The following is a 25164-nucleotide window of genomic DNA, read 5'->3' on the forward strand; positions in this document are numbered from 1 at the left end:
ATCAGCAGCTCCTTGGGCAATTTGAGCTTTCTGGTTTGGCGCAGAAAGAACATTCTTTGTTGTGATGTTTTTGATGTTAGGTGTCCATTTTAGGTCTTGAGATATAGTATAACCTAGAAATTTGAAGGTCTCTACTGTTGATACTGTGTTGTCTAGTATTGTAAGAGGTGGTAGTATGGGAGGGTTTCTCCTAAAGTCCACCACCACTTCTAAGGTTTTGATTGTGTTCAATTCCAGATTGTTCCGGTCGCACCACGAGGCTAGTTGCTCAACCTCCCGTTTGTATGCTGATTCATCATTGTCTCGAATGAGACCAATCACTGTTCTGTCATCTGTGAACTTCAGTAGTTTAACAGATGGATCGTTAGAGATGCAGTCATTGGTATACAGAGAGAAGAGAAGTAGGGAGAGCACACAGCCTGTGCTAATTGTACAGGTATCTGATGTGATTCTGCTTAGCTTCACCGGCTCCTTCCTGTCTGTTTGAGCACGTTTTAAGATAAGATAACCTTTATTGTCATTTTTTTTCAGTGAACACACCGGCACACATTAAAAATGATTTTTTTTAAAAAAATATTATTTTTGCTATCTGACCTCTTGTACGGTCCGAACCTTTTTCTCAAAAGGCAATGCCACCATCCACGGGGCTTCCTCCCAGCCTATTTGTATTTAGGAGAGCAGATAGACGATTTCCAACAGCTGAGCTGCTGCTGTCGCGTCTCTCCGCAAGCGCCACCAAACTCCGCCGCTGGAGCATTCAACTCGCGCTGTCGCTGCAGCTGCTGCAGCTGCTGCAGCTGCTAAGGGCAAAATACAGTAGGGATAACGCGTCCAGAAGCCGCCAAGATCTTCCAATCCGCTCCTCCCTCCGGTTCAATAACAGCCAGCAAGGTCCTCCCCTCTACGGGCGGAAAAACAGCCCGATGCTGCCCCTGCCCGACGCGCTGGTCGCCGAGGCTTTACGCAATCGTTTCCAAATAGCGCAGCGTGGCGGCCGCCGGCTTCTCCCCTTTGGGGAGGGGAAATAGGTGAGTCCTGTGGAAGGGAGCGACGCACCGGCCTTGGAAAAGCAGCCAGGCGGAATTGGCAGGGATTTCGAGCCGTTATGCACAGAAAGCCCAGGAGCGCCGAAGTTAACGCCGGTATCGGAGAGTGGCTTCTCATCGAGCGGGAAGCGTGACTCGGCACCTTGACCAGCCGCGGGAGTTGGCGGGTTTGATCAAGTTGCTTGAAGGTGGGAAGAGCCTTCTTTTCCTCTCCGGGTGAAGGCCGGGTGTGGGTGCTTTCGCCGGGAGGCAGGACAAGCAGCAGTTTATTTGATTTCGGAGATGGGTGGGGAAGGGAAGTCGGGTGTTTGGGTGCCCAACCCAAACTTAAGCGGTTGCAAGGAGAAGGCGCCCCAGTGGCGCTGACGTTTTTACTAGCGCCTCCCAAAACGCGCTGGTTTTCAGCGGTCGACACAAGTTCTTTAAAAGGGTGCTGCTGATTCTGTAAAATATAGTTTGGCTGAGGGCCAGACCGTGCTAAACCACAATGTTTGTGTGGTTTTGGCCTGGAGCCAGTTGTGGTTTATTGGACGACATACGCGTAAATGGAGGATAGTGCAGCCCAGTGAGTACACGCGTCTCAATCCCTTCGCCCCGTTCCTTTGCCATGTATTGATTTAGTTTACCATCCGTTCCGAAGCATCGCTTCGAAGCAAGCTCTGTAGAGCTTATACTGTATGGTATTGTTAGATCAAAGCGTCCAAGTCCTTTCTGATTTCTGTTCTTCCGAAGTAAAGCAAAAGTAGCTCTCCTGAGGAAAAAAAATCCATATTGAGAAATATCTTCAGTAGGCTAATTTTAAAATCATTGGTTTCGATGTGAATTCCACAGCATGCCACAGGAAATGTGACTGGCCAGGATAATTTATGATTAGGTAGATCTGCAAACCCAAGAAGCTGGACTTCTTCAGTAAACCATGGTTAAGTTAATTGTGGGTTGGGTTAGACATTGGCAGTGAGTGATTAGGAAAATAAGATGGTAACATATGGTCCTTGTTTTAAAGATCCTTGTTTTAAAGCTGGAACTGCAGCTTTAAGATTCTATCAGTATATTTGGATCGTTGAGATATAGAAGGAATGCCTATTTTGTGCTGAGTTATAGATTAAAATATCATCAGCCTCCTGCTCTTTATCTCCCTCTACAGTATTTGTACTATGTGAACCTAAGTTTTTTTGTAAAAAACATTGTACATTTGTTTCTTGTTAACTGGGTGCAGTTCATCCTTTTTCTTCAGCTCAGTAGTGCCTTCTCATTGGATTACTTACCTTTTTTTTCTCCCCAATTGTTAAAAAAAAAATATTCTTCATTTTTATCTATCAGCTTATATATTCACACAATATGTGAATTTTTTGCACTATACGGAACACTTCCCCCCCAAAAAAAAGTGGATGGAAATGTCTGTGTGTTTTATAGAGCAAATATTGCGGCGGGGAGGAGGGTTTTGCTACAGTGGCTGTCACCGCTGCTGCTGTTTGCCCCTGGCGGGGAACGCTGGAGCCTTTGCTGCCGAGCAGCTGATTGGTGGTTGGATTGGCCTCCCGGAATACCGCATCAGCTGCTCTAAGCAGTGGGAATCACCGCCATTGATTGTTATCGGCCCTGATCGCTGAATGGTGGCAGCGATCAGTGGTGGCAATAGGCAGCAGCGATCCCCACCGCCTAGAACAGCTGATTGGCAGTATTCCGGGAGGCTGATCCAACCACTAATCAGCTGATCAGCAGCAAAGGCTCCAGTGTTCCCCATTGGCAGCAGCAGTTCTCAGTTGACGGGTGGTGGGTGCAATGGAGCGGAGCCCCGACGAACCATGTGTTGGGGCTGCGATAACATGTTGAAGCTGTCCAGGCTGTTTACTGTTTGCTGCAAGGATGTTAGCCAGATGAATACTGGATGGATGCTGGCAGAGAGAGGCAGATTTTTTTTTTCTTGGTTTCCTCCTCTGAAGCTAATGTGTGGCCTATGGCCCGGTGTGTTTTATAGTGCGAAGAATACAGTAATTATGTGAAGAAATACTTGCTCCTTTCAGATTTTTGTCTGTTCTGCCAAAATTACTCAGAGTAACATAAAATAATCCTTGAAGTCACAAAGAATCCAACAACAGTTTGTATTCCTATAGGGATCTGTAAGTATACAGTTTATTGCTGAAAAGCATTTGAATTTCTGGAGGGACAGGAAGAATAGTAAAAAATCAACCTTTGGGGGTTACATAGATGTTCAGTTAGAAAGCAAACACTATGTTCCAAAATAAGAACCATATACCGACCCATTTATTAAATATGGAAGTGATAATATATTTGGGAGATGCTTTGCTGCCTCAGGAAATGAATGACACACCATTCATTGAAGGAATCTTGAATTTGGCTTTTTATCAGAATTTTACAGAAACATACCAATCCAGCTGTCAGTCAGCAAACAAAAAAGTTGATCATGCAGCAGGACAATAATCATGCAGCAGGACATGCAAGAGAACAAATAAAGAAAAACAACTTCAGTGTTTTAGAATGGCCAAGTTAAACTCCAGCCTCCGTTTATAGAAATGTTGCAGCAAGACCTGAATCAAACAGTTCATGATTGCCAGACCTCAAAAGAGTTGAAGTAACTGCAATGAAGGAATAGGGCACCATTTCCCACGGTGGTGCGAGATTAGACCAACAGTTACAGAAAGTAGGCTTGATTTCAGTTATTTCAGCTAAAGGACTTTACAAGCAGTTACTGAATCTAAGGAGGCAATTGTTCATGCTAACACATTATCTAGTATACAACATTTCAGTGGTGGGTTGCTACTGGTTTGCCCCAGTTTGAGTGAACTGGCAGCAGCAGCAGCAGGAGGCTCCGCCCCACCCATCTGGACATCACCAAATATGCTCTGCGCATGATGTGCAAACGAAGCGCGTGCACGAGCGAGCGAACTGGTAGCAAAGGTAAGTGAAACCCACCACTGCAGCATTTGTTTATGAAATAAAAAATACAGTTGCACAATTTTGATGTTATTTATTTACTCAGATTCCTATCATTAGGACAGGGCAGAAAATATTTGGCAATATATGTAAAGAGATCACCAAATCTAAAAGAAGGCAAATCCTTTTTCACAGCACATTAACTATAATGACTGGCAGTCAACCACAGTCTTGTAGTACATTTTGTGAAGCCATCAGAGTTTATTACCTTTTATTATATGTTTTAATAGCACATTCCATAATTTAACTATAAACAGTTCTCAGTTAGCAACTTTGCAGTTACGATGGTAATGAAAAAGTCACCTTGTGATCAGTCACCACATTTATGATCTTCACAGGTCTGTAAGGCAAAAGAAAAATGAAGTTCAATCATTAACACAATTGTGCTTGCACTTAGCAATCACTTAACAACCAAGTTGCCAGTCCAATTATGCTGCTAAATGAAGACTACTGTATATGCACTATATAAAGAACTATTTTACTGCAGTAACTTAAATAAGTACTTTTAGTAAGCCAGCATGTATATATTTTTTTCAGAATGAACTACTAGTGTACTAATAAGGGAAAATGGCCTGTCTTATAATATGGCATGTCTGGAATCTTTGAAACAAAATTAACCATGGATATAGTTACACTTGCATAGGTGAAGGCGACATAGAATGAAAAAGAAAATCATTGTTTCTCTTTTATTAAAAAAAGAAGAAAAAGTTATATGTGTAAATGTAAGAGAGTTCAAACTTTAAAAAAGAAAGGAAAGGAAATTAACATTTGCGAAAGACAAACAGAACTGTATTATTATTTGGGGTAATAATTTACATGAATATCATCTACCACCATGCTAGTTTCCTTTAGTATTCTATTTTAATCCCTTCCTTTAATATATTTTTATGAACTGGAATTTTAGCTGCATTGAAGGTGCATTTTGAAGTGCTGAGATGGCTCCTGGCAATTTGATTTTGTTGACAATTTAAACTATTGAAAGGAATTCTGGTCCTTTGTATAGTTAGCAACCATCAGGGACCTATTGGGCTGCTCTTTTACTCCATATCTATAACAAATACAGGTAGTCCTCGACTTACGACCACAATTGACACCAAAATTTCTGTTGCTAAGTGAAACATTTGAGAAATTAATTTTGCCCCATTTTACAATCTTTCTTGCCATATTGTTAAGTGAATCACTGCAGTTGTTAAGTTAGTTACATGGTTATTAAGTGAATCTAGCTTCTCCATTGACTTTACTTGTAGGAAGGTCACAAAAGGTGATCACATGATGCTGGGACACTGCAACCGTCATAAATATGAATCAGTTGCCAAACGTCTGAATTTTGATCACAGGTCCATGATTGTACAACCACTACAGTGGTTATAAGTGTGAAAAATGGTCATAATTCATTTTTTCCAGTGCTTCAAATGATCAGTAAACGAATTGTTGTAAGTCGAGGACTACCTGCACTTTGTGAATTGGAAAGAAACTTGCCCACCTCCTGTCTTGAAATACTTAGGCTGGTTTATGTTTGTGAATTTAAAAAGTTGTTCTCTTTCATGATGGTAATACTTTGTTTTAACATTAGGTGGAAGAAAATGCAAGAACTTGACAAGATTGAAATCTTGAATCCAGAGTGGTAGGTAGATTTTACTACTTTGATTCTTGCTTATTAATAAACCTAATATGAACTGAAGCATATGTTTCAGCTTGTTTTCAGTGTAAAATATGGAGCTAGTATTAGTATTGTTTAGAGTTTAGAGGAATAAAAGTTTAGAGTATTAGTATTGTTTAGAGTTTAGAGGAATAAAAGTTCAAGCAGATGCTTCAGTCTTCTGAAGCTTTTAGTTGCCATTAAGTTGGCTGTTTTGGAGAGCCTTCCAGTATCAACTGCTTTCAGTCTTGGAGGAAGAAGATGCTTTGATGGAAGAATTACTCCTTAGATTAATAAGGAAATCAAGATATTCAAAATCATTAGCAATGCTCACTGGAAGAAGATATTTCATCCAGAATTGTAATTTAACGTATCACATGATGGGATGAGTGTTCTAAATAAGTACAGAAGAAGAATTAACTCCACCAAAATCAAAAGGAGTTGCCCAGATGCAAAGATTATTGTAAACTTGTGAATACAGAACGAAGCCTCTCTTTTATTGTACAGTCCAAATCAAATAGTGAAAAGCCTTTGATTCTAAAACGGCTATTTAAAGTTCTAAGTAGGGTTTGTTCCAAGCTTGGTGGCAGAATACCCCAGGAATATTCTGAGCTTGAAAAGATCCTGTTTTGGGCTTAGAATGCAGTACCAGTTCTGAATGGAGCCATTTGAAGCTCAGAACATTTCTGGGGAGTCGGAACTATTCATTTCAAACTTAAGACATTTCAAATTCAAGACACTTTAGTCTGTGAACTTGCTGCCATGCTGCGTTCAGTCCAAGTCTTTATCTTTTCCGTCCTAGTGGTATCTTATCATAAGTACTTCCAAGCAGCAGAGTTCTGCACTGTGTGAATCCCTGAAAAAACTGCTGAAGTGTCAGTGCAAGTTTAAAATACAGATGGGAGGGAGGGTAGAACTCTCTGTGTATTTGTTTTATGTGCACAGAAGGGATAAAGCGTTACAGAGGTATTTTTATTTATTTATTTTTATTTATTAATTTAATTTATATACCGCCCTTCTCCGAAGGACTCAGGGTGGTTTACAGCCAAATAAAAACAGATTATACAAAAATTAAAAGCATTTTAAAAATCTAAGCTGAAACAAAAATTTAAAACTATAATAAAACCATAATAAAACCCATGTTAAAATTACATCAAGCCAGCCCTGTGCGATAAAACAAAAAAGTCTTTAGTTCGCGTCAGAAGGTCCGGAGGTCAGGGAATTGACGTAACCCCGGAGGTAGCTCACTGTGTTTCACTGTGTCAGAAGCAGTCAAGTTTTCTGTAGCTACAGTAATATCCGCTTAACCACCACATTTGGGACCAGTAAGTCTTGTCACTAAGAGAGACATCATGTGACTGCAGTGCACCATCACTTCCCATTTGGTTGTTAAATGAGTCACTGTCGATCATTAAGTGAGTCATGTAACCACAACTCACGATTTTATTGCCAGCTTTATTAATTATACTTGTCAAAAGCCAGTTGTGAAGCTTGCAAATGGTAATCACATGACCAAAGAGACACTGCAACCGTCACAAGTGCAAGACGAGTTGTGCAATTACTTTTACAATGAAGCAAGGATTAAGTACCTAAATCTGAAAAGAGGTAAGATTTTGAAATAGGTAAGAATTGAAATGTTTGAGGATTAGTAAATGCGGTGGTTGCATTGATGGCATAATGATTCCAACCAGAAGTATAATTTCTTATAGTGCTCTAACATTGCTTTTAAAATTTAGATTACGGAGATAATATTCTGTTATTCTTCGTTAAGCTTTTGTGTGCTAAAAAATGACTTGTCCAGCATTCCCCAATTTAGCGTCCAAATAATTTCTGTGGCTTCAATGCTCACAATCTCATAATGCTGAGGACTGTGTAAATTGACCTCTGGTAGACTGTATTGGAACGGAATGAGAAAGCTTTGCTGAGTTATTACTTATTAGTTAAGGTTTCTGTTTCTTTTATATATTGTTCAGCTGACTTTTAAATGTTTTTTCAGAGCAGTAGATTTCCTTTTCAATGCTTTCTACAGTCCTGAATGAACAGGTTGCTGCAGCTGCAGACTTAGGCAAGTGATATAATTTGTATTGGAGTAATTATTAACTCTTCTCCTTCATAATAAATTATTGAGTTATACTTGCCATTAAAGTTGATCTTGGCTGAAGATTTGGGTAGAGAAGGTTTCATTTAAAAAAAAAAAACCAACTCTGTATATAAGAAGACAGATTGTGTTTCTATTCCCTTGATAATCGTAACTATATTTTCTAGGAGAAGGAAATATTTTCTTAGTATTTCTTTGATTGCACATATGCTAGCAAGCGAATTTAAAAGGATTATTTGCTTTTTCTCTTGCTTCATTCTGTCACACTGTTTTAATAAATGAAATACATATATATATATATATATATATATATATATATATATATATATATATATATATATAAATTATATGGCACGAGTACAACTTTGATCTTTTTCAATCAAGACAATTGCTTCATTATAGGATACTACAGTGAAACAATAAACTGTTAAGAAAGCTGTGGTAGATAGGCTGACAGCTTGAATGAATTATCAGACACCCTACATCATATATCAGGAGACCAGAGGCTGCCATATGCAGCGTCTTGGAGAAAAATTACAAATTAACATGAAATGACAGATGACATGAAATGACAGATCTTCTCAACAACCTTAGAAACACCACTACGGCAAATAAGCAGTTCCAGCAATTATACTATTATGTCCTATTAAGTAACGTGGAGACAGGGATCTCATATTAACTGAGCAAGGCTGCCAGTCTATAATCCAGGGGTGAAATGCTACCAGTTTGCTCCTGTTCGGGCGAACCGGTAGTTAAGCTACCGGTTTGGTTGAACTGGTAGTTTAAAAAGCTACCGGTTCCTCTGAACCGGTATTTCCAATGATCAGCTGTGCCATGGGGTTTAGCTTTGCTAGAAAGCAGGAAATCCTGCTTTCTAGCGAAGCTAAATCATGCTGCATAGCTGAACTACAACCACCCCCATTCTACTTACCTTCCCAAGCCTCCTTTTGGTGCGCACTGCGCATTCAGTATGCACTCAGTGCGCACTGTGTATGCGCAGGCAGCATGTGCTTGGCGCACAATGGACACGCAGTACATGCTTGGTGCACAATGCGCACGCAGCACGTGCTTGGCAACACTACACATGCGCGGCCAGCAAACTGATTCAGATTTCACCACTACTTATTCACAAATAAGCATGATATCTTGCAGGAAACTTCCAGTAGAACTATCCAACTGATACATCCAGCATCCATTGCAGGCAATGAAGTAGAAAATGCAGAGCATTCACTGTATTATTAGCTGGTAACAGCAGCCAGAGCTGTGCTTCAGGTGTCAGAGAAGAAAGAGTGGGGTTGCTCAACAGGTAGCATTACACACGGCATGGGCCACAAATCACTTTATTAAGGGACTTCTGGGGTTCCCTGCTGCCTAGCCTTTGTCATTCCTGTCCTGGCAAAGGGCTGATTGGCATTGGTGGTGGCTGACTCCAGTACTGTGAATCCACAAATGTCTTTCAGACAAATGTTTGAACTAAAAAACAGCTGTTTTTTTAGAGGCACCACACTAAACATAGAAGAAGATGAAGGCACTTCATTCCAAGATGTATCTACAGTGGCAAAGAACATTTTAACCCAAGTAGAAATATTTGTAGCCCTGCAGTATTATAATCCACATGTTTTCTTAGCTTAATTTCAGTTCTATTAATATATAAAGAAATTCTGGTCTAACAAATGACATACTCAACTAGACAAGAGGGGGACAGTTGTGCGTGATGTAGAAGGCCCTATTTGTCTTACTGGAGGAGGAGGAGGAGGAGATTTTTATCTTCTCCTTTTTATATATAACACAGGGAAGTGAGTATATCTAATACTTCTGCCTCCTATTTTCCTCACAACAATCCTGTGAGGTGGGTTGGACAGAGAGAAAGAGAGTGACATGCTTTCATGATGCTAGCTTTGCCTTTTCCAACACGATGCCCTCATGATTACTACAATTGTATTTGGCATTGAGAAATTACTTCTTCATGGTTGGGTTGGGTTGGGTTGGGTTGGGTTGGGTTGAACTGGAATGGTCATTAAACTAAGGACTATTAAAGATACAGTACACATAGATATATTCTGAAATGTTTTAACAGTTCTGTGAAAAGCAAATTTACCAAACATAACCTAGAGGCTATATTTAATTCAAACAATACATTTTATGTGAGTTTTCCATCTTGCTTTGCAGGATTTGCCAACCCAAAACTGATGGCCAAATTCAGAATGGTACAAAGCAGAATAATTATGATGATTGTGTTGAGAACCTTTTTGAAGAAGCTCGGAAAGTTGGGGCCGTATGCTCAGAGCAGGCTAAGGTAAGTCTAAAGTAAATTGATGTGGGGTTGCAAGATGTGGTAGTTATTTAAAAATTATAGCAGTTTTTATTTAAGCATTTTAGTGTTTTCTCCTGAAATCAACTAACAGTCAAAAAAGAAAGGAAAATGTAGCAGGAAAAAGAAGATAAGGAGGAAAAAGTTAAGCTGAGATATGCACAGCAGAGATTATGCCAGGTAACAGGATAAAACTTATGCAGCTTGGACTTGTGTGTTATTTAGATTCTGACTTAGGTCAGATTATGATTAAATAGCTGGTGTTCAGTATATTTGTGAAGAAGCGCATTTATGGATGAGAATGAGGAATTCTCTTATTGTTCTCCTACTAAAGAGGAAAGTGGCAAGAATTAATGCAAAAACTACGCATTCATTTGATAAGTGTCCGCGGAAAAGGTATTTGCCAAAATTCTGATTATCATCTTTCCTTTATTGTTCAGTGAGCAACATTTGGGAAGTACCGTGAAGCCCGAGAATGTGCAGATCAGATTAATGTTCTTGATGTCATTGAGCGTCATTGCGCATGAATGTGGAAAAGAAAGCTACTGTGTATCTGTTGAGTTAGGAACTTGAGTGATGAAATGAATACTATAGGCTTGAATTATGGAATGTCTTCTGTATTATGCGGTGAAAGGATGATTGGTGAAGGCAGTAAGAATGGTATATGATGGAAGACGAGCATTTGTGAGAATAAATAGAAAGTTTAGTGAACAGTTGAACACTGAGCAGAAGTTAAGACAAAAACATGTGATTTTCCATGGTGGTAGTGGTTGGGGTGTGTGTGTTGTAATGGTGTGAATGTTTATACATAATGTCATATTTTTGACTGAGAACCCTAAATGATTTATTGTGGCTGCTAGACCATGTGATGCAGTCAGCATTGTGACTTTAGCAATACATGTATTGATGTAGTAGTTGCGTTTGAAAGGACAATTACAAAGTGAGCATAAAAAGCAAAACAACAACAATAAGCAGGTTAATTTTTGTAGTATGGTAGAATGAGAAATTTTAAGAGAAAGGTATTTCTTACTTAACAACTGTTTGAATTAACAACAGCCACAGAAAGGTTGCTTTCAACCATCATAAAACATTGTATCACTTCCATTACCTCGCAGTCACCTCATTGCGATCTGGGCACTTGGCAATCCTTTTGCACTTACAACCAGTTGCCAAGTGCCCCACAATCATGTGATCGCCATGTGTAATTTCCTTGCCAGCTTCCCCAGAAAATCCATGCTTTTCTCTGGGATTTCGGCAGGGAGGATTTTCAAACCCTGAGGAGAGAGCGACACTGCTATGTGGCCAGTGCTAGGCCTCCCGGGGCCTCCTCCACTCCCCACCCCCTCAGGCCCTCTGCATTCCTTACTTGGGATTCTGTTTGCTTAAAGTCTGCAAGTTCACTTAACAACTGCATCCAGTAGTGCTGAGATTGTAGTTGTTGAGCAAAGCAGTCATGTGACATCTCATTTAATGAGCACTTGGCTCAATGACTGAAATTCTGGTCCCTGTTGTGGTCATTAAGGGACAACTATATGTAAACAAATGCTGGTAGAAAAATAATGTCAAAAAAACAATTGCTACCAACCTGCCTTCCATTGAGGACCTGTAAACTGCACGAGTCAAAAGAGGGCTGTGAAAATATTTACAGACCCCTCCCATCCTGGACATAAACTGTTTCAACTGCTACCCTCAAAATGATGCCATAGAGAATAGAATAGAATAGAATAGAATAGAATAGAATAGAATAGAATAGAATAGAATAGAATAGAATAGAATAGCATAGCATAGCATAGCATAGCATAGAATAGAATAGAATAGAATAGAATAGAATAGAATAGAATAGAATAGAATAGAATAGAATAGAATAGAATTTTTATTGGCCAAGTGTGATTGGACACACAAGGAATTTGTCTTGGTGCATATGCTCTCAGTGTACATAAAAGAAAAGATACGTTCATCAAGGTACAACATTTACAACACAATTGATGGTCATTATATCAATATAAATCATAAGGATTGCCAGCAACAAGTTACAGTCATACAGTCATAAGTGGAAAGAGATTGGTGATGGGAACGATGAGAAGGTTAATAGTAGTGCAGATTCAGTAAATAGTTTGACAGCGTTAAGGGAATTATTTGTTTAGCAGAGTGATGGCCTTCGAAGAAAAACTGTTCTTGTGTCTAGTTGTTCTGGTGTGCAGTGCTCTATAGCGTTGTTTTGAAGGTAGGAGTTGAAACAGTTTATGTCCAGGATGTGAGGGATCTGTAAATATTTTCACGGCCCTCTTCTTGATTCGTGCAGTATACAGGTCCTCAATGGAAGGCAGGTTGGTAGCAATTATTTTTTCTGCAGTTCTAATTATCCTCTGAAGTCTGTGTCTTTCTTGTTGGGTTGCAGAACCGAACCAGACAGTTATAGAGGTGCAAATGACAGACTCAGTAATTCCTCTGTAGAACTGAATCAGCAGCTCCTTGGGCAGTTTGAGCTTACTGAGTTGGCGCAGAAAGAACATTCTTTGTTGTCCTTTTTTGATGATGTTTTTGATGTTAGCTGTCCATTTTAGATCTTGCGATATGATAGAACCTAGAAATTTAAACGTTTCTACTCTTGATACTGTGTTGTCTAGTATTGTGAGAGCACTGCACACCAGAACAACTAGGCACAAGAATAGTTTTTTTCCGAATACCATCACTCTGCTAAACAAATAATTCTCTCAACACTGTCAAACTATTTACTAAGTCTGCACTACTATTAATCTTCTCATCGTTCCCATCACCCATCTCCTTCCACTTATGACTGTATGACTGCAACTTTGTTTCTTGTATCCTTATGGTTTATATTGATATTGATTGTTTCCTGATTGCTTATTTGTACCCTATGACTGTCATTAAATGTTGTACCTTACAATTCTTGATGAAGGTATCCTTTTTTTTATGTACACTGAGAGCATATGCACCAAGTCAAATTCCTTGTGTGTCCAATCACATTTGGCCAATAAAAAAATTCTATTCTATTCTATTCTATTCTATTCTATTCTATTCTATTCTATTCTATTCTATTCTATTCTATTCTATTCTATTCTATTCTATTCTATAATGGGTAGCATTAATGCTTGTTTGAAGAAGAGAAACTGTATAAAAGATTACAGGTAGTCCTCAACTCACAATCATACATTTAGTGACCATTTGAAGTTACAACATAACTGAAAAAAGTGACTTACGGCCATTTTTCAGCACTTCTGACTATTGCAGCATCCCCATGATCACATGATTAAAATTCAGACTCTTGGCCACTGACTCATATTTATGACGGTTTCAGTGTCCCAACATCATCCTAATCAAGGAGAGAAGCAACTTAGAATTAAGGAGAAATTTCCTGACAGTTAGAACAATCAATAAGTGGAACAACTTGCCTGCAGAAGTTGTGAATGCTCCAACACTGGAAATTTTTAAGAAAATGTTGGATAACCATTTGTCTGAAATGGTGTAGGGTTTCCTGCCTGGGCAGGGGGTTGGACTAGAAGACCTCCAAGGTCCCTTCCAACTCTGTTATTACTACAATTACTCTGTTATTATGTTATTATCATGTGATCACATGTAATTCACTTAACAACTGTGGCAAGAAAAGTCATAAAATGAGGGCAGAACTCAATTGAGAAGTCTTGCTTCTCAATGGAAATTTTGCACTCAATTGTGGTCCTAAGCCGAGATCCATCTGTACTTCCCGCCACTATATTATTTGGTAAAGTTAGAACTAGACATGTCAACAGGAATTTAAGAGTAAGTTGAATGGAGCAGAACTAGGTTTTCTGAAGCATCGGTGGTAAAACAGGAGAATGACTCAAGAACAAATAAGTGAGGAATGAAAGTGCATTAAATACAAAAGTGTTTGTACATGAAAAAATAAGTACATGGTGAATGGATCAAGGGGAAGCAGAGGCCATAAGTCAAAGTTGGATGAAGTTGATAGGCTAGCAGCCCAGAATCACCTTATTGGTGAGAGGGGCAGCCTATAAATTTAATAAATAAATAAATAATAAACAGAAGGCAATGAGTGAAGTAAAGGACATGGTTAGCAAGAAAGAAAATTTACAAGCTTCAAAAGGCATAGTGAAAGATGGTGTATATAGGCATTTTGAACTGATCTTTGTGAGGTTGTACTGCTTACATGTTTATACATTTATTCTTGCATAAATAGTGTGGCTTAGCTCTTGATATAATGATAATTTGTTTTCATTTTACAGGTCGATACAATTATTACATTATGGAAAAATGGGTTTACAATAAATGATGGTGAACTCCGAAGTTACACAGAAGTTGCAAACCAGCGCTTCTTGGATTCCATTAAAAAGGGGCAAGTCAGATTTGTATTAATGGGGTTTGTACATTACACTCTGTAATGACTGCCCAGTTTGGGCAAAATTTTGGATATACTGTCTACTCAATCCAAATACTGTGCATCAGTCCAAACTTTTTTTTTAAATGATACTCTTCTTTGAGATATGTGAAAGACAAACTAATAAAATGGCATTCCATGTTAGTTTAGTAATATATTTGCTGACTGGCAGGCTGATTCAATGGACAAAGTATGATATACTGACATTTAAATTCAAAACTGGTCTTATATATGGAGATGCTTCATTATTATACAGTATATGGAAAAAAATGGGAAGAAAAAGCTGAAAACAAAATGTTAGACTATGACATACAGGTAGTCCTTGATCTGCGATTGCAACTGAGCCCCGAATTGCTAAGCAAAGCAGTTGTTAAGTGAATTTTAATCCATTTTACATCTTCCCACGGCTGTTAAGTGAGTCACTGCAGTTGTTAAATTAGTAACTCAGCTGTTAAGTGAATCTAGTTTCCCCATTGACCTGCAACTGTCATAAATATGTGCCAGTTGCCAAACATTTGAATTTTGGTCACGTGACCACGAGGATGCTGCAGTGGTTATAAGTGTGAAAATAAGTCACTTTTTTCAGTACCATTGTAACTTTGAACCGTGACTAAATGAATGGCTGTAAGTCACAGACCACCTGAATTGGCTTTAAGTAATCAAAACAATAGTCTCTTACGTTTCAAATATTTCTCTTAGGGAGTTGCCTCTCGAGTTACAGAAGATCTGTGACAAAGAAGAGGTGGATGTGAAGGTGGATGATAAGAAGGATGAGTTATATATGTCACCGAAGACAGTATTTCATCCTTTCTCTGGAGCAGGATATCGATTGGGAAGGTGAGCAGCTTCATGCTTTTACAGTAGTAATTGAAACTGGCTTATGAAATGAATGGAGGTGATGGTTTTCTTTCATTCTTCTTATGCTTCAATTCTGTGCCTATATTTACTTTTGAGTAAATCTCAAAGAATGTGTAATGTGAATAAGATGGTGCCTGAATTTCTGGATTTTGAAGAAGACTTCTATAGGTAGTTCTCACCTTACAACCACAATAGGAACCAGAATAGACATGTAGACATTAACATAAACTATAGCAGGGGTGAAATGCTACCGGTTTGAGGTGTTTCTCCCGAACCGGTAGTGAAAATGCTACTGTTTCCCCCGAACCGGTAGTAAAAAAATACTTTAAAAAGTAAAAAAAAAAGTCCCCATGATCGCGTGGCACAGCTGACTGTCTGAACTTTTTAAAAAACTTTTTAAAGCATTTTTAACTACCTATTGGGGGTCCGTTTTTGCTCCCAGGAGGCTTCCCTGAGGCCTGCTAAGCCAAAATATTGCTGCCTTTCCACTGAATATCCTGTCTTAGTACCAAGTAACCAGTTTAATATTATTTGTAAATTAAAAAGATGCTGGAAGACTAACAAGAATCATAACAAAAATCCAGTTCTCCCTCTCATTAAGTTACCTCTGGATAAATTCCCTTCAAATTGTACAGCATAACTGTACATTATACCTTAGTATCGTTCCTTTATATTAATTGTCTTTACCTTATTGATAATCTTATTTACCTTTCCCTAATCCAAGACTGGCTTGGGAAGTCTTAGAATGTCAACCAATCTAGAAGACATCAGGTTTGAGAAAACTGATATAATTTGATGTCCTGGCCATTATGTTTCAGGAGATGTTGAATTCTATTCATACTTAGTCATTGTAGAAATCTCTGCTGTTGTTGGATTTTGGGGTGTTTTTTGGGCTACATATTTATATATATATATATATATGTATGTATGTATGTATGTATGTATGTATGTATATGTATATGTATATATGTATGTATATGTGTGTGTGTGTGTGTATGTTTTCTTAGGTTTTCACGGGTATATGTACGCAGGTTTTGGTATGTTCGGGTCTTTTCCCATGTAAGATTGAAAGTATTTAGGCAACGTTTCGATGATATCTCACTTATCATCTTCAGGCTGGAGTTTTTGGCTTTGTTCTTATGTGACAAAGTGTCACTTATGTCACTTTCACATAAGAACAAAGCCAAAAACTCCAGCCTGAAGATGATGAGTGAGATATCATCGAAACATTGCCTAAATACTTTCAATCTTACACGGGAAAAGACCTGAACATACCAAAACCTGCATATATATATAGACAAAATTGAGTTAGAAAATCAAGGAGTATATGAAATCCCATGCACCGCCTGCCCCACCACATACATTGGACAAACCAACAGAAGAATAAGTGCACGCATTGAAGAACACAAGAACTCATTCAAAAAAGAGGAACCAACTTCTTCCCTGGTCCAACACTTTAAAGTCACAGGACACGATATTGACTTTAAAAAGACCAGAACTATCGCCAAAACTGAACACTTTAACAACAGAATAATCAGAGAAGCCATCGAGATAGAAAAACGCCCACACAGCATGAACAAACGAGATGATACCTCCCGCCTACCAGCCATTTGGAAACCTGCCCTTATTGACAAACGTGTCCCTAACACGAGGAATGACACCAGACCCACACTCACGAGGTCCACACAGGATGTCACCACCACATCCACCCAGAAAGCACACCCAAACCCACACTGATCAGGAAGCACGACCAAGGACCAGAAGCCAGACCGCAGCTGCAACATTAGCCATTTCAAACCCCTCCAATCCATACATGCAGCAGACTGACACCCACTACGAAGATGTAGCACGACCACGAACACGAAGCCAAACAGCAGCAGTGCAGCTCACCAGCTCAGATCCCCCTGCAACTCAGACTAATTTGAGCACAACCAAGCCCCCACCCAAACAGGACACACCCCAGCCAATCAGAGCACAAAACCCACATCCAATCAGAGCACAGCCAAGCTCCCACCCAATCAGTTCAAACCCCACTAGCAGTTAAAAGGAAGAAACAGCTGCAATCACATTGCTCCCAGAAGCACGGTTGAAGCCTGAAGATGACGAATGAGACTTCATCGAAATGTCGCCAAGACACTTCCAATTTTACGCGGGAGAAAACCCAAATAACCAAAGACCTACATATTATATATATACATATTATATATATACATATATATTTATATATATATATATATATATATAGAGAGAGAGAGGGGGGGGGAGAGGGAGAGAGAGGGAGAGAGAGAGAGCGCTACAAGACCTATCCTGAATGTAAGCCCTAGTATATGCACCCTAGCATGAGCGGTGCAATGGCCTAGAGGTAGAGCTGTCACCTCATAGTCACTAGGCTATGAGTTTGATCATTGGTAGAGGCAGATATTTCTCTACCTTCGTGCTTCTCTGTGGGCACGAAGAGAATATATCTGCTGAATATAGTTCCGCTTTGGCATCAGGAAGTAAACACTCCGGCCAGTAAGCACTCAACTACATTCAGTTGCCCAAACTCCACCCCGCAAGGGCTTATGGGGCCATTAAAAGACAATGATGTCTTTTGTGCACATGTGTGCCCAATATAAGCCCTACCCCCAAAATAAGTCCTACTTAAGTGCTGCCGACACAAGGTGAGGGGGGGTTGAGTTGCCCCATGTGCACACTGGCTTACCTCAGGGGCCTCGCAGTCAGGCCATCCATGCCCCAACAACTTCTCACGATGGTAGCACCAGCAACCATGTGCAGCAAGAGCCAACAGAGAGCAGAAGGCCAAGCGACGCGCCAGTGCTGCAGCCACAAGGCGAGGCAGGTGTTGGGACATGGCCTAGCTGCGGGGGCCCTTAGGTAAGCTGGTGTGGGGCACATGAGGCAATTAAAAAAAAACGGCCAACTGAAAATAAGCCCTAGTGCTTATTTCGGAGCCCAAAAGAAAATAAGACTGGGTCTTATTTTCAGGGAAACACGGCATCTAGCTACATAGCTCATAAATAAATTATCTAGAATGAATGGCATTATAATCTCATATGATTAAAACTTTATTTTTCAGTGCTACACCTAGAATAATTTCCAAAGTAAAAAAAAAAGGTGAAGAAACTGAAAAGAGAAAACCGACAGTAGTGTTAAATAATTCAGAACCTATCACTAGAATCCAGATTTGGTTAGCAGATGGAGCAAGGATAGTACAAAACTTCAATATTTCTCATAGGTAAGAATAGATCACATTAACAGAATTCATTTTGTACAATACACTGTGCAGTTTACAGGATATTTACTTTCTTTCAAGACAAATTACAGCCCACCAAGCTATTCCTAAGAATGTTTATTTAGAAATGAAATTCTATTGCAACCATTGGGGAATACTTCCAAGAAAGTATTAGATTACAGCCAAAGAGCCTTTAAAACATTAATTTGTTTTGAATACTGAGCCATGAAATATATTAGCTTTTCAACATTAGCCATGGATAAAACCTAGATAAATATTTTAAAGTATACGTGAAAATAATAGTGTAATTTTAAAAAAAAATCAAAAAAGAAAACACTGTTAAGCAAAGTGATACAGCCATTGTGACATAAATGAGCCGCAGTGCATGCTGCATTTATTTTCCACTGGCTTCACACTGAATAAAGGCATCAGAACTTTCGGGAAATGTTATGTCAGAATGATTGCCTTGGCAAGGTTTTTATGCTAGGTTAGTTTGCTTAGCCCTAATTTGTTGAATAAGCCACAGCTGCAATCCAAATTACTGAAAGGTAAAACTGTTTTGATTTGCTAATAAAGTTGTTGTTCTGCTTTTTCATACTTGAGTCTGATTGGATTTGATCCAGTATTGCAAAACATTCCATTTTTTAAAACTGTGTTTCTCTATGGATTATGTGATATATAGAAATACATGGCATGTGGAGGGGAGTTGCATTACTCTAGACTGATTATTTTTCTCTAAATGTTAGTGCATTGCTTCCCAATCACAGCAGTTTTGAGGCCTGTTGACTTCAATTCCTAAAAATATAATCAAAGGATATGTTGGCTGTAGAATTCTGGAAGTTGAAGTCCACATACCTCAAAATTGCCATGATTGGGAAACCAGTGAGTATACTGACTCTCTGGCTAAAGAATAATCTATCCTTTGGTTTTTCCAAAGCTGTTGTCCTCTCCATATACAGGACACTAAAGCTTATGCATAGAACAACAACGGATACAGAACAACAGGCTGAGGAAAGCTATCCTACCCCACTTTAGTATCTACAGAAAAACTGTTCTTGTTATCAAGGACTGGCCATGTGGTTCAGATTCAGAAAGAGCAATATTAGCGTTCTTCTAGGGAAAATTAATTTGGGATGGAGGATTAACAATTCGTTTCGATATGCAGTGCGATAATGCTTATAACCGTTCTGATTGAGGTTAGAACACCTCCTTTCATTGTATTGCAAACAGTCAGAAAAACCTGAACAGATTTATTCTTACATCAGCATAATGTTTTCATACTTAACATGGTATAACATACTTAGCAGAGCATAGCGTAGCGTAGTGTAGTGTAGCATAACATAACGTAACGTAACGTAACGTAACATAACATAACATAACATGGAAGATGTTAATTTGGGAAGAACTGGTTTTCTAATGAGCAGCTTAAAATGTGTAATGATAAAAATTAAGTTCTATAGGAGAACTTAGAATATGCCTATGTGGTATTTGTGATTTGCTCAAAATCAGTTTCTTCTAATTGCCATGACTCCATAAATTTGTTCATTGAAAATGTGATTTAAAATGTCCTACATTAATTTTTGTTCCTTTCCATTTTAGAATAAGCCACGTCAGAGACTTCATAATTGACTACCAGAGACATCAAGGAAGAATACCTTTCATACTGACTACTTCACTTCCTTTTCGAGAGTTGTTGAATGAATCTCTCACACTAGAGGAAGCTAACTTAAAAAATGCTGTCGTTGTGCAAAGACTTAAAAATAATATTGAGCCTTTCCGGAGTTTCTCTTCTTAGTATTCTCTACTTAAAAGAAAGAACAGTTGCAGGAAATGTCTTGGAAATGTGGAAGACAAAATCCATACAGTAGGTCCCCAGTGGCGATTATTTTAACGTAGAACATTCGACTGTTAGTTGAGTGATTTTAGCTGAATCACCTCCACTTAGGAATAGCAATAATTCCTGTGTTTTATATGACATCTACAATGCTGCTTTGAAAAGATATGCAATGTGTATGCTGAACCCCAAAGGTTTATATATATATATATTGTTTGTTTGTTTTAAATAGCCTGGCAGAAAGTAATAGAGCCAACCTTACTGAACTGGGCATTCTGTCACCAGTAAAGAAACGTGTAGGGAAAAAATCTTGAACATTTCTGTAAGTTTGAAGTTGAAAAATTTTTGAAAGCACAATTTGACTTCATTCTTGCTTACTTTTTATCTGTTATAGTTTGATATATTTTATTCTATCAATGTTACGGTAGGATATTGACATAACTTAATATATAGATTTCATTTGTACAGAAAAATACCACAGGTACAGTTTTTAAGCGTAGTGGCTGTTTCTTTTGAAAATTCATCTCCCAATTTACGTTTTAGGACCGTGATGGTGAACCTATGGCACACGTGCCAGAAGTGGCACATGGAGCCATATCTGTGGGCATGCAAGCTTTGCCCTAGCTCAGCTGCAACACGCATGCGTGCGCTGGCCAGCTGATTTTGGGGCCTTCCAGGCCCACCGGAAGTTGGAAAACTGGCCATTTCAGGCCTCCAGAGGGCCTCTGAGCGGGTGGGGGAGGCCATTTTCGCCTTTTCCAGGCTTCAAGAAAGCCTCTGGAACCTGGGGAGGGCGAAAAACAGGCCTACAGGGCCCACCGTTAACTTTTTTGCCATCACATGCCAAAAGCCACGCGGCATGCACGGGAGGGAATGGCACGGGCGGGGGGCATTGCATTATGGGTGTGGGCATGCACGGCTTCCCCGCTTTTGACACGCAACGGCAAAAAGGTTAGCCATCACTGTTTTAGGATATCAGAGGAGCAAATGATTAAAGCAACATCATGTCACAACCTCTTTCATATGTATATATAACACACACATACACATGAAAGGGTCAGAGCTTATGATGTGATTCTGGTTTTACTATTTTGACAAGTGTATACCCTAGAGAGGTGTGACTGTACATGTGGGAATAATTCCACATGTAATAATTCCACTTTAATTATATGGGCATACCTCTGAATAGACCTAAATTTCAACTGCATTTTATGCCATTAAAAACAGAGAAATACATTATCTGTAGTCCTGAATGATTTATTTAGAACTCAGCTCTACTGCTTTACTCCTGAGGAATGTTTCGGTTGTTAGTTTTCAGATTGAAACACTGAATAAGGAGTCTGCCTACTACAGTATATAAGAAATAACGTTCAGCTTTAAAAGGCAAGCCTTCTGTCTTTGGTTTTCTAAATAGACGCAAGCTTTGAGAAGTAACCATTAAGAAATGAAGCAGATTTAAGTGCAGTTTTAGAACTACACATTTGAATTTATTCAAAGGCGGATGGTTTAGGTTATAAAACATACAGTTTTGATCATTAAAAATGTCTTGGCAGATGGCAGCTCTGGATAGTCTCATCTGAATTTGGAAGCTAAGCAAGACCAGCCTTGATTGCAACTTGAATGGGGAAGCTGCCAAGGAATCCTGAAGGTGTAGAGTAGGCAGTAAATTCAAGAAACAAAATCCCATAAGGAAGAGGCACACAAGTTCGGTACTGTTGCCAAAATTCTGCTAAAACATTTCTATGAAATTATCAACTCAAACAGTAATTTGTCATTTAGGAAGTCTGAAATCATTAGAAATGCCTTTTATCATGTTGGTTTGATGGGGTATCAAGTGGAACCATATTATTAAGTCCTCCTACCTGCAAAATTATTCTAATTATTCATTTATTACACCTAACATTTTAAAAATGCTGGATGTAAAAGAAATAATAACAATCATTTGAAAAATTATAATCTGGCTTGATATTCAAAGGAAAAGGGGATAAGAAGAAAATTGGGCAGAATCCTAATTCTTCATAGCTATGGATCAGGAGAAATGGCCTGGAGGAGGCAAGTCACAATGGGGCCAACTTGCAGAGGAGAACCGCCTTGCTTTCTGTGGATAATTCAAACATGTATATTCCAAAATGCCCTGCTCTGCATCACCTGACAAAGTCACTTTCAGGAATAAGAACAGCTGCATGGGACTTGAACATGGCTCCTGCCACATTAGCAGGAACTAGAATTGAATAATTAAGTCTGCCCCTGCTATCATGTTCAATTTTTTTTTACTATTAAATTAAGGACTATAAGTGAGCTTTGTAGCTGGGACATTTTTTTCTTTGATGATCCATCTCAGAAAATAAGGCCTCCTTTCTCCATTTGTGCTGCAACGAAGGCATCAGACAAATTATCCCAGAATACCTGTTGTGTTTTGTTTTTTTAAAAAAATACATCAGAAATGGGATTTTGCCATTAGGATATATTACTTGGCCTTATTTGTTAATTCCATTGTTTGTTGCTTTTTTTTGCATGGCTGGATATGCATCCAATTTAATTTTTTCTCCCTTATTGTGGTATGCGAGCCAAGGCCTTTTAGATTATGAATTTTGGCTTGTAACTTAAGAATGATGTGTGAACAGCCAGTAATGGCTAACTTATTGACTCATCATTGAATAAATCTTAGCCTAGCAAAGTATATATCCAGTACTTTTTGTCTCTAAATAACTATGTTTTAGCAAAAGCACAGAAATGTATATACTGCTTCACAGTGCTTTCCAGCCCTCTCTAAGCTGTTTACAGAGTCAGCATATTGCCCCCGACAATCTGGGTCCTCATTTTAGCCACCTTGGAAAGATGGAAGGCTGCGTCAGGATTGAACTGCCGGCAGTCGGCAGATTTAGCCTGCAATACTGCATACTAACCACTATGCCACCACACCTTGGGAGATTTAGGTCACCCATCCTGTGGGGTTGCCTTTTTTACCTTTTTTCTACACATTTCATTTTAGTGTAAATTATGATAGCCTGCTGATGCATCATAATGGTGCAGTGAGTATTGTTAGGTAGCCAAGGGGGTTTCCTACATCCCAAAGCTAAACATCAGAGATCCTCCTAGATTCAAACTTGGTTTTACTTTATTTGTATAGATTTGTATAATGCTTGGTTTTACTTTATTTGTATAGATTGAGCCAATTAATATACCAAAGTAAAGCAAAATAAGGCTTTGTGTGATATATTATTATTAGGGCCGGTTTAGCTCTGCCTGGTAAGGCCTGTTATTAAGAACACAAAGCCTGCAATTACTGCAGGTTCGAGCCCGGCCCAAGGTTGACTCAGCCTTCCATCCTTTATAAGGTAGGTAAAATGAGGACCCAGATTGTTGGGGGGGCAATAAGTTGACTTTGTAAATATATACAAATAGAATGAGACTATTGCCCTATACATTGTAAGCCGCCCTGAGTCTTCGGAGAAGGGCGGGGTATAAATGTAAAAAAATAGAAAACAAATATATATATATATATATATATGACCTTGGTCTCTTCCATCTGCAAATTACCTCTAGCTAGTGACCAAGAGGAGGAGCTAAGAGATTAATATCATCCCTAGACCAAAATGAATTTTAAGCACTTTTTAAAAAAATTATGTATGGATGTGTACATGTATTTTTTTTAATTAGTTAAATGCTTTAATACAGAACTAGCTGATAATAAATGATAATTATGATCCTCCAAGTCCATTCTTTTGCAAAAACCAATATGAAATATCATCTCACAATTTGAAACAGAATATAATTTTATTTCTATTACCGTTGTATCTTCTTTTGTGTAAGAATTGATTTTACTGATGCAGACTAATGGGTATTATTATTTGTAAATTCCTGCAATGAAATAAATCTAAACATTCTTCAAAATCATTAAAACTTTGCAAAGTTTACAGACTTCCCTACTTCTGTGTGAAATATTGTCTTTGTGAACTGTTACACATGAAGCTGACCACTTAAAAATGAAATATGCTTGAAATCTCAACAGCAATATGCTAACTTGTATGTCAGCACATTTATTTATTTATTTATTTATTTTATTTATTAATTAAACTTTTATACCGCCCTTCTCCCGAAGGACTCAGGGCAGTGTACAGCCAAGATAAAAAGCAATAAGTATACAAAGTTAAAAATCAATTTAAAATACCTATTCAATAGTGGCCGAATTAAAACCGTCAAATTGACCAACCTAAAATACCCCATATAAAATTACAGAAAATTTAAAAATTTAAAATTTAGAAATTTAAAAAATCTAAAAAATCAGTCCAGTCCCGCTTGGATGAATAAATAAGTTTTTAATTCCCGACGAAAGGTCCGAAGGTCAGATATTTGGCGCAAACCGGGGGGAAGGTCGTTCCAGAGAGTAGGAGCTCCAACAAAGAAGGCCCTTCCCCTGGGGGCCGCCAGCCGGCATTGCTTGGCGGACGGCACCCTGAGAAGACCCTCTCTGTGAGAGCGTACGGGTCGATGGGAGGCATAAGGTAACAGCAGGCGGTCCCGTAAGTACATGCATACATACAATTCAGTATGTGTATGTCCCAGTGTCTCAGGAAACTAAAAAGTCATCTCATAGGATGCGCTATATCTTCTGTTCATTATTTTAAAAACTGCAGGTTATATATCTTAAAGCACAGAACAATGTGGAGTATAAAATCAGGATAGAAATGTTGATGTCTTCTGTTTCTAGTTCTGTATGATGTTTCTCAAAGTAACTGATCTTTCCATCTTGTTTGATTTTATCTACACATTTGTACATCAATATAGACAT

General features: G+C 38.7%; 1 protein-coding gene across 2 annotated transcripts; it reads left to right on the forward strand.

Moving 5' to 3' along the window:
- Positions 1-972: 972 nt before the first annotated feature.
- UBXN2A (UBX domain protein 2A) lies at positions 973-24294 on the forward strand. Of its 2 annotated transcripts, XM_058179703.1 has the most exons (7): positions 976-1234; positions 5575-5625; positions 9908-10034; positions 14294-14407; positions 15149-15282; positions 18383-18541; positions 20138-24294. In XM_058179703.1, exons 2-7 carry the CDS (start codon positions 5585-5587, stop codon positions 20331-20333), a joined length of 771 nt encoding a protein of 256 aa, XP_058035686.1. In that variant the 5' UTR covers positions 976-1234; positions 5575-5584; the 3' UTR covers positions 20334-24294. The 2 variants fall into 2 exon arrangements, with proteins under 2 accessions (XP_058035694.1, XP_058035686.1); XM_058179711.1 differs by lacking the exon at positions 18383-18541 and having other exon boundaries at positions 973-1234.
- The last annotated feature ends 870 nt before the right edge of the window (positions 24295-25164 follow it).

The sequence above is a fragment of the Ahaetulla prasina genome, chromosome 1 (assembly GCF_028640845.1).
Source record: "Ahaetulla prasina isolate Xishuangbanna chromosome 1, ASM2864084v1, whole genome shotgun sequence".
NCBI classification, from domain to species: domain Eukaryota; kingdom Metazoa; phylum Chordata; class Lepidosauria; order Squamata; family Colubridae; genus Ahaetulla; species Ahaetulla prasina.